At 45.8% G+C, this 13,265-nt stretch overlaps 1 protein-coding gene across 1 annotated transcript in view; it reads right to left on the reverse strand.

The window, feature by feature from the left end:
- The window catches only part of LOC137427488 (uncharacterized), a 68,580-nt gene that overhangs the window by 28,782 nt on the left and 26,533 nt on the right, over window positions 1-13,265 (reverse strand). Inside the window, exons 2-3 of the mRNA XM_078777308.1 lie at window positions 10,030-10,092; window positions 4,394-4,489 (exon numbers count right to left, since the gene is read on the reverse strand). Of these exons, the coding sequence (XP_078633434.1) occupies window positions 4,394-4,489; window positions 10,030-10,092 (159 nt within the window). The remainder of the gene's footprint in view (window positions 1-4,393; window positions 4,490-10,029; window positions 10,093-13,265) is intronic.

A 13,265-nucleotide genomic window follows, 5' to 3' on the forward strand; every position in this document is an offset into this window, starting at 1 on the left:
TTTAAAAGTTTGACCATGAGTTGGCCTTTGACCTTTTGACATGAAAAATATGTGGTTTCCCAATTCAGTAATGCACCTTGTAATTGCTGTTTAATTTTCAAGTCAATTGGATGAAAATTGATGATTTTGGAGGTTTGACCTCGAGTTGACCTTTGACCTTTTGACCTCAAAAAATACTTGGTTCCCCAATTCAGTGATGGACTGTGCAATTGCTGTTTAATCTTCAAGTTAATAGGATGAAATGGACAATTTTCCAGATGAAAATGGATTTTACAAGTTTGACCTTGAGTTGACCTTCGACGTTTTGACCTTAAAGTATTTGGTTTCCCAATTCAGTGATGTACGATGCAATTGCTGTTTAATTTTCAAGTCAATCGGATGAAAATTGATGATTTTGGAAGTTTGACCTTGAGTTGACCTTTGACCTTTTGACCTCTACAATAGTTGGTTTTTCAATTTAGTGACTCCATATGCAAATGGCATTCAATTTTAAAGTCAATCAGATGAAAAATGAAAATTTTAGAAATTTGAACTCAATGTGACAACGCAAAATGCCGATGCTAAAATACCAGAGAATAACCTCAGTCGATACAATGTATATAAACACAAAAACGTCTGTAACTGGAACACGCAAAATGTTCATTTGGTTCAGACCTTTCTCTTGAGACGTTGAATCATCCTCAAAGTCAGATTCAACCTTCACTTTCACAATCAAATCTGAAAAGAAAAACGTCCTTCGATGAGGAGACTCGGCAACGGTTGCTGGAGTGAGATGTGCATGGAAGAAGTTTCGGGAACTGAGTGGCGTGCTGATGAGGAGGGGCGTGTCGTTGAAGCTGAAGGGAAAGGTGTATGCTGCATGTGTGAGAAGTGTCATGATTTATGGGAGCGAGACATGGGTCATGAATGCAGAGCAGCAACGAAGGCTGGAAAGGGTGGAAATGCGAATGGTCCGGTGGATGTGCGGAGTATCGTTGAGAGAGAGGAAGACAAATGATGAATTGCGAAAGATGATGGGAATAGAGCCTGTGATTGATGCTGTGAAGAGGAACAGGTTGAGATGGTTTGGTCATGTGTTGAGGAAGGATGAAAGTGACTGGTTGAGAAGAGTGATGGAAATGAATGCAGAAGGAAGTAGAGGACGGGGAAGACGGAGAAATACTTGGCCAAAGATGGTGGAAGAAGAAATGCAGGCAAGGGGGTTAACAAGGGGAGATGCAGAAAATAGGGCAAAATGGAGAAGATTGTCATGGGGTCCGCAAGGCTAACCCCCGCTCGAGCAGGGAAAATGGCCTTAAAATGCATGTTGTTGTGTGTTGTTGATGAGGAGAAAAAAACAAAACAAACAAGGTTCAAAGCTTGGGCATTGTATGGATAGGAAAATTTGTCCTTCTTTTATGTCCAATTTTTGTAAAGCTTTTCCTTCCAGTTGCCTTGCATCACATAACTGCTTGGACACAGCAGGATAACATACCAGGGATTTTCATTTACAGTGATACTAAATCAAGTGGACAGTTACATGAACATTGGGAAACATAATAACTACCCGATTAACTGTCATAAAATCCAAGGTTTGCTGATTGATTGATGTCTAACTGTCAGATTGTTGGAGTCCAAACTTGAGTTTAATACAAAGATAAAATACAAGCCACAAGTAAACCCACCTGAATGACTCGGCACTGTGCTGCATCCTGATTTACTCAACTCAACTCCACTGCATTCTCCTCTTCTCTATTCTACGATACTGCACTCTGTTCTATACACGACACTATGCTACACTACACAATGCTACACTACACTGCACTGCACTGCACTACACTACAACACAAATGGTGACTGGCTCTCGTCTCTGCTCAGCTCTGTGTTTTAATTTCTGTCATTGATGAACAATCTTAAAAGTTCTTCCCTCGCAGAAACCACTTATTGATGCGAGGCGGTTTTATGTCGAGAAAGAACGAGAAACCGCTCAATGCTGAAAGATTGTTCCATATCCGCATCTTGCCATAACAATCACGATTTTTCGATGGGTTGGAAAACGAAATATAACAAGAAAGAGCAATCAGAGATTGCAGACCCTCACCCTGATGTGTTTATAGTGGTTTTTAAGGCTTTTGCGTTAAAACAAATATGGCGGCCGTACCACATGATTGGTTTTTTTTTCTCCACCAATTTATAACTACAGACTTGGCATTTAATATGGAATATTTTTTTGTGGGGGTGAACTTACTTTTCAAGATGACTTGGAACCAAAAGTTCATTGGAATTATGTTGAAATTATTCTAGATTTTGTTAATGTGAACTTTAAAAGAAACAAAAACCAGATTTGACATTTCGAGGCAAATGAATTGATCCTTGAAAGTGATGTCAACTGATATCGAACTCAATTCATGGACAGTACTGTGTTAAACTTCTGTGCGTTTCCCAGAAGTATCTCTTTATTTTGCACATTAGCCAAAAAAAATTTTAACAAAAACAAAAGTGAAAATTACGACCGATTACGGACAGTAAATTTACAGTTCAGTACTTCGTGTAACCCCCACGAGCATTCAGGAGAGCACATACACGTTGAGGCATGCTGTTCATGAGTTTTGCCAAGGTTTGGACAGGAATCGCTTGCCATGCAGTTACAATAGCCTGCTGCAATTCACGGGCAGAGGCAGGCTGCTGGTCCAAGTTGTCGATTTGACGTGTTAATTCTGCCCACAAGTCCTCTATCGGATTCATATCTGGGGACATGGCAGGCCACTCCATATGCTCTACACCACGGTCAGCAAGAAAGTGTTGGATCATGCGAGCACGATGAGGCAAATGTCATCCTGGAAGACAAAGTTTCCTCGAAAGGCTGCACGAACAAATGGAAGCAATGTTTCTTCCAGAATGGCCCTGTGCTTGAACTGGTTCAGGTTTCCATTCAGAACAACCAGGTCAGTTTTGCCCCCTGCATGAAAAGCAGCCCAAACGGTCACCCCGCCACCTCCAGCTTGGACTCTTGGCACTATACAATCTTCGTTGTCGGCTTCATGCACTTGTCTGTGCACTCGGACGTGGCCATTTTGACGATAGACCTGAAATCTAGACTCGTCACTGAAGATCACGTGATTCCAGTGTCCTGGCTGCCATTGACGGTGCTCTCTGGCCCACTGCAATCGGCGCTGGCGGTGTTGTCTGGTCAGACATGGCTTTCTCAGGGGACGCCTGGCACGATAGCCTGCTTGAACCAGTCGTTGGTTGACTAGCCTTCTGGATACAAGCACATTTGTCAGTTGCTGCCTCTCAGCCCCAAGCCGATTATCTGACTTGGTATGGCCATTGCGGACCAACCGGTGCAGCTGGCGATCATCCCTCCTTGTGGTTCTGCGGGGACGTCCTGGCCTCGGTATTGGAGTAGGGACACCCCTCTGAGCATTTCGTTTCAGGATATTTGACACCTGACCTTGTGATGCCATACTGCCAAGCAATAGCACGCTGTTTCATGCCGGAATTTCGTAAAGCCACCACTAAATGACAAACAGCATTGTCGAGTTGACGGACCATCTCCAGGGGAAGCGGCAATAACCTTTGTGGACGTGCAGCAGTTGTTTTCCACGAATATAGAACGCAACAACCCTTATATACCCGATTGTGAAGCCAATCGTCAAATGTACCTGTCCGTACATTTTGTCACGCCACCTGTGATACAATCCTGTTATTGACTTCTTGCTGCGACAGACAATCAGTGACATGGTTATTTTAACAAAGAAATCACCGAAGCGTAAAAGAAACTCACCAGATTGATATACCGAGTTCAGAAAGTAAACCGAAGTCAAGAAAAAAAAAATATTCCATATTAAATGTCAAGTCTGTAGAAGACGCTCAAGAAATTTCATCTTGATCGGATGAACTTTTGTACTTGTCGAATTATGACATCATAATGGAGGCACCTATGACATCATCATTAACATATTATATTCCCCATGGAGAATTCTTTGCAATGAGCCATGTCTCAATTTGTTCGATGCACTTCTTTCGGAGATATAGAGGTGCAACTTTTTCGGTTTTTCCAAGATGGTACCCACACCACGTGACGTCATAATTATCTTTTTTTTTTAATTATACAGGAGATGGTGCACCTATGGTGAAAATTCCTGTCAATCAGACCAACGGTTGCAGAGAAAATCATATGTATTCTGTGCAGACAAACAGACAGACAAACAAACAAACAAATGCACAAAGGGACTCAAATGCAATAACTCTCCTCTGGCGATGGTAATAATAATACTTGTCACTTTTAATCCTCCATCCAAATTTTAGAATCAAACAATTTGACTCAACAATATTCATATACAGCTTTCCCTTCTTTAAATGGGTTCAGTTTACGCTGTTTCAAGGTTACACATGTAATTTTTTTGTATACCGTTCTGTGTTGACGCGGGTCCGTTCTCGGCATAGATTTTCTCCCCATCCTTCCCCCCTTGTGTGGGTCGGCATTCTTCTTCCTCTGCCGTGGTAACTGAGACACACGGTACAACAAAGTACTGCACTGCACCTATCTCACTATCTCACTCTCTCTGGAACAATAATAAATTCCTTTATTTTCGGTTATTATTGCCTTTAATGATTTGTACCATAGCTCCCAAGACAAAAACTGTTGCTGGTGTGGAACCAAGTGCATAAAGGTCGAGGAAAGTCATGTCTTTGCGACAGAGAGTGGAGGTTTTGGATAAGCTTGGTTGGGGCGAGAGTGCTGCCTCATTGGGCAGACATTATGGTGTTAACGAGTCCATTATCCACCAAATAAAGATATTATGGTGTTAACAAGTTGTCTTACCCTTCCTCCCGTCCATGGTACACTGAATCTTGTGGTGAGGCAGTTGCCCTGAAACAACTTGCCTTTGCCTCTTGGAAGGCAAATCCAACTGAAGGCAATCTCAGTTCCTTCCACCAAGCTCGGAACAAGTGTGTGTCTACCCTCAGGAGTGCCAGGAAGCACTATCTCTCCACACTCAAGATTGAACTCTCAAACCTGTCTCCTTCCTCCAAATCCTGGTGGCGTCTGGTCAAATCCGTTTCTGGTGTTTGTTCCCCCTCCATCCCCTCCCTTACCTCAAATGGCAACACAGTTGACACCGCACGTGACGAAGCCGAATGCCTCAACTCTGTGTTTGCCTCAAAATCTTGTGTCCAAAACCCATCTCTCTCTGTTCCCACCTTACCCAGTCGAACCCAACTGCTCCTGGACTCTGTGTCCTTCTCTCCTGACAAGGTGGAGAAGTTTTTGTCAAACCTCGACTCTGATTCTGCAACTGGACTAGACGGTATCAGCCCACTGGTCCTAAAATCCTGCTCTCCCGCTCTATCTCACCCTCTCTCTGTTCTTTTCACCCTCTCTTCTGCTCAAGGTCATCTGCCAGTATCTTGGAAATCAGCAAACATTACCGCTTTACACAAAAAAGGTGCAAAAACAGATCCTTGCAACTCCAGACCAATCAACCTGCTTCCAATTATCAGTAAAGTCATGGAATCCATCATTGCTTCGGATATCAAATCCTTCCTCTTCTCCAATGGCTTGATCTCTGATCATCAATTTGGATTCAGACCAGGTCATTCTACTCTTGACATGTTGCTTCTGCTGTCTCAAAAATGGATGGAGGTCCTCAATGCCAAACAGGAAATCAGAGCTGTCTCACTTGACATATCACGTGCCTTCGATACAGTCTGGCACCCAGCTCTGCTCACCAAACACTCCTCCTATGGTATCCATGGAAATCTCCACTCATGGCTTGCGGACTTCCTCTCTGGTCGTCGGCAACGTGTGGCCCTGAATAGATTTCTCTCATCTCCCCTTCCTGTTCTTGCTGGAGTTCCAAGGTAGTGTTCTGGGCCCTATGCAAATTCTGGTCTTCATCAATGGTCTCTCCGACTCTCTGGAAAATCCTCTATCTCTTTGCTGATGACTCCACTATCTGCCGCACCATTCCTCATCCCTCAGATCGGCAGTCTGCAGCCTCCTCACTCTCTGCAGACCTGGACAAAATCACAGACTGGTCAAACAAGTGGAACATGTCTTTCAATCCTGACAAATCTCACACCCTTACCATGTCTCTCCGAAAAGACCGACTGGAAAACCCTCCCATCTACTCTCTCAACAATCCTCTCCAAGAAGTTCTGTCGCTCAAGCTGTTGGGTCTCACTATCTGCCATGATCTTTCTTGGGAAAACCACATTTCCAAGCTGGCCTCGAAAGCCAGTCGCCGACTGGGCATCCTCCATCGTGCGAAGTCCTTCCTTGGCACACCTGAGCTCCTCACCACACACAAGGCTTTCATCCACAGCTCAATGGAATACTGTTCCCCCCTCTGGGCCGGTGCTCCTGCCTCACACCTAGCTCCGCTTTACGCTGTTGAAACCAAAGCTTTCAGAATCATTGGAATCTCCTGCGATGAAGCTAACTCCGAGGGCTTTTCACTCCCTCACTGCAGGCAGGTTGGTGGTCTTTCTGGCTTCTACCGACTCCTCTCCGGCCTTGCTCACCCAGCTCTCTCGGTGCTCTGTCCCCCCAATATTCCTTCAGGTCGCTCAACATCTGCCTGCAACCCTCTTATGGTTAAACTACCAAAATCTCAGCTCTCTGCTCACCTTCACTCTTTCATTCCCCTTTTCCCCCACCTCTGGAACAAACTCCCATCAATCCCACTCCTCCCTCCAGGTCTTTAAAACAGCTGTTCACCACCATTTCTTATCTTCCCCCATCCAAAACCTTGATCTTTTCTACCCCGCTAATTCACCCCAGATACACTTTTTTGGAAATTCCAACTTCTTTCCTGGAAGTCCTTGCAGTGTTCATATGTTTTATACCTCTCCCACCCCCATCCCCTCCCACATTTCTCCTGATGTCCCTACTCTCAAATGTTGTGTTTGTGTGCTTCCCCCTATCTCCACATCTTGTCTACCACTCCCCTTATTTTTGTGTTTTATGTGTCGGATTGACTTTTTGGGTGATTAATGTTACCTCTTTCACGAGCCTCGAAATTGTGTTCAAAAAAAAAAAGAAAAGAAAAAAAGTCTATTGTCCACAAAATCAAGACATTATGGTGTTAAGTCCAGTGTCCACGAAATAAAGACATTATGGTGTTATGGAGTTCATTATCCACCAAATAAATGCATTATGGTGTAAACGAGTCTATGAACCACCACATAGACATTATGGTGTTAACCAAGTCTATTATCCACCAAATAAAGGCAATATGGTGTTAATGAGTCCATTCTCCACCAAATCAAGACATTATGGTGTTAACGAGTCCATTCTCCACCAAATAAAGGCATTATGGTGTGAACGAGTCCATTCTCCACCAAATCAAGACATTATGGTGTTAACGAGTCTATTCTCCACCAAATAACGGCATTATGGTGTTAACGAGTCCATTATCCACCAAAGACATTATCGTGTCAACGAGTCTATTCTCCTCCAAATAACGGCATTATGGTGTTAACGAGTCCATTATCCACCAAATAGACATTATTGTGTTGTCTATTCTCCACCAAACAAGCGTTACGCCTAGGTCCCGTCGTTGAAGTGATGCGAGTTGACAAAGTGGAAGACGCAAGGTGGCCATCTTGGATTTTGACGTGGCGACCAAATTTTCAATAGCGTTCTCCCTTATGCGTAGATACACCGACACACCAGATTAGAAGTTAGTAGTTCGTTAATTTTTCCAAGATATTTCGCTCATGAGGTTCAGACATATATATGGTGGTGGCCATCTTGGATTTTGACCTGGCGACCCAATTTTCAATAGCGGTCTCCCTTACGCGGAGATACGCCCACACACCCGATTAGAATTTAGTAGTTCGTTTATTTTTCAAGATAATTTCGCTCACAAGGCTCAGACATATATATGGTGGCGGCCATCTTGGAGTTTGACGTGACGACCCAATTTTCAATAGTGTTCTTCCTTATGCCTGGATACACCCACACACCAGATTAGAAGTTGGTACTACACTTATTTTTCAAGATATTCTGCTCACAAGGTTCAGACATACATGGCATCAGGCATACATGGCGGCCGCCATCTTGGATTTTGATGTGGGTTGCACCCACACATCAAATTAGAATTCGGTCCTTCGCTTACGCATGCACGCATGGATGCACGCATGCACGTTCGCACGCACGGGAAAACCATAGTCCCCCTTTCACTCCGCGGTGTGACGGGTGACAATAAAGGCATTATGGTTTTAACGTGTCTATTATCCACCAAATAGACATTATGGTGTTAACGAGTCCATTATCCACAAAAGAAAGCCATGCGCAGAAAACATATGGGTTAATGAATGCTCTGGTTTTACGACGAGTGACAGGGTGACTCTGGTAAACCGTTCCAGTACAGGGTGGCCCAACACCTTGCCCCCCCCCCCCCCGCCCCCTGCCCAGCTCTACTGGGTTGCCACTGTACAATGGCGGGCATATAGCGGGAAGGATCATTCATTTGACATCTCAAATACCAAATTTCATAATGATCTAATGAGCCTTTCTTGTTCTGTTGCAGATTTTGTGAAGTGATGTCGTGGTCGGGTGATTCCGAGAAGAAAAGGTGGATATGCCGCATCATGGCTATCGAGTTCCGAGTCGCCAGAGATCAGATCCCGATCCTGGGTTGCCAAGTACCGGAACAGTTCTGAGGACTTCGTCAAATGCAATTGGAACCGTGATCCCTTCGATTGCGAGATGGACAGCCGGCCCGAACAGACAGCACAATGTTTGTCTCAGGAAAGCAGGGATACCATCATTGAATCGCTTGCCAAGGAGACGAAAAGCATTCGAGGGCTCCAAAAGGAGATTGAACGGGTTCGAGGGAAGAAGAAGAGCTTATCAAGTATCCACAGGTTCCTTCAGTCCATTGGCGCAAAGGCTTTTCACCAAATTCCAGCACCGAAGCTGACGGAGAAGAACGTTGAGGATCGAATGAGGTTTTGTGAGTTTTTGAGCGAGTGGACCTCTGATGATTTTCTTTTCCTGGCCCCTTCTGATGAATTTTTCATTTATAAGGCTCGACTTCCCAACTTCCAGAACGACAGAATTTGGGCTCTTCACAATGATGACATTCCACAAGAACTCAAGATTCGAGAGGAATCGAAGACAGCACGGTGCGTTGGCATCTTCTTGATGTTCACAGCAAAAAGACTGATGTGGGTCATCAAAGAGCAAGGACAATCATGGGACGGCAAATACCTCCGAGACGTTGTGCTGACCCGGCATGTTATTCCGTTCTTACGAACCCAGAAAATGTCCTCAGCATCAAGGAGACCACGTTTCTGCATGACCGAGCCCCGTGCATGAGCGCACTGGCGACCCAGAATCTTCTGAAGGCGAACAAGGTCGATTTTTTTCGGAAACGATGAGTGGCCGGGAGCATCGCCTGACCTCAACGCCTGTGAACATTTGGGGGCGATACTCAAGGACAGAGTTGAACAACGCCTCCAGAACACCAGGGAAGAGCTTCTCACTGCTTTGACTAATGTCCTCGAAGAAATGGAGTTCGATCGTGACTTGTTTGTGTCTCTCTTGGAATCCTACCCCATGCGTTTGGGGCAGTTCGGTCAGCGGGCGGTGGGCACACCAAATATTGAAGCAAAGCTTTGAAACTGTGCACACGAGATGGCGAATAATAACGCTTTTTCCCCCTATTCGTGGTTTCTCCCTACCTCTCCTACGTTGGGCTGGGCAGGGGGGGGGGGGGCTAAGGTGTTGGGACAACCTGTACATGACTCAGAACCTAACTACCATGTTTCCAGGATCGTAGCGACGTGCGTGTAAAACAAGGATGTACTGTATCATAAAAAACTAATTCCACATCGAATCGCTGGAATAATTCGCATGAACATAGCATCAAAGTAATACATCGGCCAACAGTCTCTCATGAAGAAGTTATGATTGTCGTTTGGTCAAGACCGATAAGAAAGCTCAGTTCACAAAACAAATAAGCATATCATTCCCATTTTACAGTGGAGAACAATCAAGTAGAAATATAACATGGAGATTGTTGTCATTCACACCTTTGTCAAGCGATGAGGACTCGGCCAAGAACTCGGACTCCACCTTCACAGCCACAATAAAATCTGAAAATTAAATATCGCACAAAACATAAAACAGAGTGGCTGTTCAGATAGTAATCTGGATTAGTGAAAGAACGCACAGTATCAGTTCAGGTAGCTGACTAGATTGAAAACTGGATTAATGACAGGAAGCAGAGTGGTTGCGAGTGGGAGTATGTCAGGCCGGTAGGGTGTAAGTAATGGTGTACCTCAGCGATCAGTGAAGGGACCATAATTATTACTCCTTCTCAGAGGGGACTAAAGGTTTTCTCTCTGTTTGTCCATCCCACCTGTGATTTTCTGCACTTTTTTTTTTTTTTTTTATACAAGATCGAGGCTCATGAAAGAGCGAACATTAATCACACAGAAAGACAAACCGACACATAAAACATATAACATCGGGAGCGGTAGACAAGATGGGGAGAGAGGGGGAAGGACACAAACACAACATTTGAGAGCAGGGACCGAGAGACATGGAGACATCGAGAGATCTGAGAGAGGGCGAGGGCTTTGGGGGGGGGGGCATGGGAAGGGGGCGGTGGGAGAGGTATAAAACATATGGACACTGCCAGGACTTCCAGGAAAGAAGTTGGAATTTCAAACAAGGTGGATCTGGGGTGAATTAGCGGGGGTAGAAAAGATCAAGGTTTTGGATGGGGGAAGATAAGAGATGGTGGTGAACAGCTGTTTTAAAGACCTGGAGGGAGGAGTGGGATTGAAGGGAGTGAGGGAGTTTGTTCCAGAGGCGGGAGAAAAGAGGAATGAAAGAGTGAAGGTGAGCAGAGAGCCGAGATTTCGGCAGTTTAACCATCAGAGGGTTGCTGGCAGATCTTGTGCGACCTGTAGGAATATTTGGGGGACAGAGCACAGAGAGAGCTGGGGGTGCAAGGCCGGAGAGGAGTCGGTAGAAGACAGAAAGACCACCTACCTGCCTGCGGTGAGTGAGTGAAAGGCCCTCAGAGATAGCTTCATCGCGGGAGATTCCAATAATTCTGAAAGCTTTGGTTTCAACAGCGTGAAGCCGAGCTAGGTGTGAGGCAGGAGCACCGGCCCATAGGGGAGAACAGTATTCCATTGAGCTGCGGATGAAAGCCTTGTATGTGGTGAGGAGCTCAGGTGTGCCGAGGAAGGACTTCGCACGACGGAGGATGCCCAGTCGGCGACTGGCTTTGGAGGCCAGCTTGGAAATGTGGTTTTCCCAAGAAAGATCATGGCAGATAGTGAGACCCAAAATCTTGAGCGACAGAACTTCTTGGAGAGGATTGTTGAGAAAGTAGATGGGAGGGTTGTCCAGTCGATCTTTTCGGAGAGACATAGTAAGAGTGTGAGATTTGTCAGGATTGAAAGACATGTTCCACTTGTTTGACCAGTCTGTGATTTTGTCCAGGTCTTCAGAGAGTGAGGAGGCAGCAGACTGCCGATCTGAGGGAAGAGGAATGGAGCGGCAGAGAGTGGAGTCATCAGCAAAGAGATAGAGAGGATTTTCGAGAGAGTCAGAGAGATCATTGATGAAGACCAGAAAAAGCACGGGGCCCAGAACACTGCCTTGGGGAACTCCAGCCTGAACAGGAAGAGGAGATGAGAGAAACCCATTCAGGGCCACACGTTGACGACGACTAGAGAGGAAGTCCGCCAGCCATGCGTGGAGATTTCCATGGATACCAAAGGAGGAGAGTTTGGTGAGCAGAGCGGGGTGCCAGACCGTGTCGAAGGCACGTGATATGTCGAGGGAGACAGCTCTAATTTCCTGTTTGGCATTGAGGACCTCCATCCATTGTTGAGACAGCAGAAGCAGCATGTCCAGAGTAGAGTGACCTGGTCTGAAACCAAATTGATGATCAGAGATCAAGCCATTGGAGAAGAGGAAAGATTTCATATCCGAAGCAATGATGGATTCCATGACTTTGCTGATAATTGGGAGAAGGCTGATTGGTCTGTAGTTGCTAGGATCTGTTTTTGCACCTTTTTTGTGCAAAGCGGTGATGTTGGCTGATTTCCAAGCAGATGGCAGTTGACCTTGAGCAAAAGAGAGGGTGAAGAGAACAGAGAGAGGGTGAGATAGAGCAGCAGAGCAGGATTTTAGGACCCGTGGGCTGATGCCGTCGGGTCCAGTTGCAGAATCAGAGTCGAGGGTTGACAGAAACTTTTCCACCTTGTCAGGAGGAAAGGACACGGAGTCCAGGAGCAGCAGGGTACGACTGGGTATGGTGGGTACAGAGAGGGATGGGTTTGGGACACAAGATTTAGAGGCAAACACAGAGTTGAGGCATTCAGCTTTTTCACGTGCGGAGTCAGCTGTGTAGCCGTTTGAGGTAAGGGAGGGGATGGAGGGGGAACAAACACCAGAAACGGATTTGACCAGACGCCACCAGGATTTGGAAGAGGGAGACAGATAAGAGAGTTCGGTCTTGAGAACGGAGAGATATTGTTTCCTGGCTCTCCTGAGGGTGGACACACACTTGTTTCGGGCTTTGTGAAAGGAAATGAGATTTCCTTCCGTTGGATTTGCTTTCCAGGAGACGAAGGCAAGTTGTTTCTGGGCAACAGCCTCACCACAAGATTCCGTGTACCATGGACGGGAGGAAGGGTATGACAACTGAAGACGAGATGGGATAAATCTGTGCATGAGAGAGAGCAATTTACTTTGGAAGAATTCCCAGGATGAGTTGATGTCAGAGGTGGTAGAGATGGGAGACCAGTCCAGATGATTGATGGCTGCTTGAAGACCGTGCCAGTTGGCCTGAGTGAAATGCCAGACTCGTCGACGCTGAGCAGGCTCCCTGAGGATGGTCAGAGAGATGTCCACTTTAACAAGGACATGATCAGATGATCCGATCGGAGCAGAAGAAGAGCAGCAGACATTTTCAGGGAAGTTAGTCATAACCAAGTCCAGAAGAGAAGATGTTCCGTTGACTGAGATCCGAGTCGGGAAATTGACAGATTGTGTCAGTCCCAGTGAGTCGCAGAAGTCCTTTGCTGAAGAGCCATGGCTGGTGAGAGAGGTACCCACACCCAGCCAACTGGCATGGTGACAATTGAAATCACCACATATGAGGAAGAGAGAGTTGGGATGAGTAGATAGAAGTTGGTCCATATCATCAGACAGCGAGATGTAGATGGAGTCATCACTGTTTGGTGGACGGTACAACACACATATGAACAAGAGGTGGGAGCGAAGGGGAAGCCGTAGCCAGAGG

This window comes from Myxine glutinosa, chromosome 5 (assembly GCF_964187855.1).
Source record: "Myxine glutinosa chromosome 5, kmMyxGlut1.1, whole genome shotgun sequence".
Taxonomy (NCBI): Eukaryota; Metazoa; Chordata; class Myxini; order Myxiniformes; family Myxinidae; genus Myxine; species Myxine glutinosa.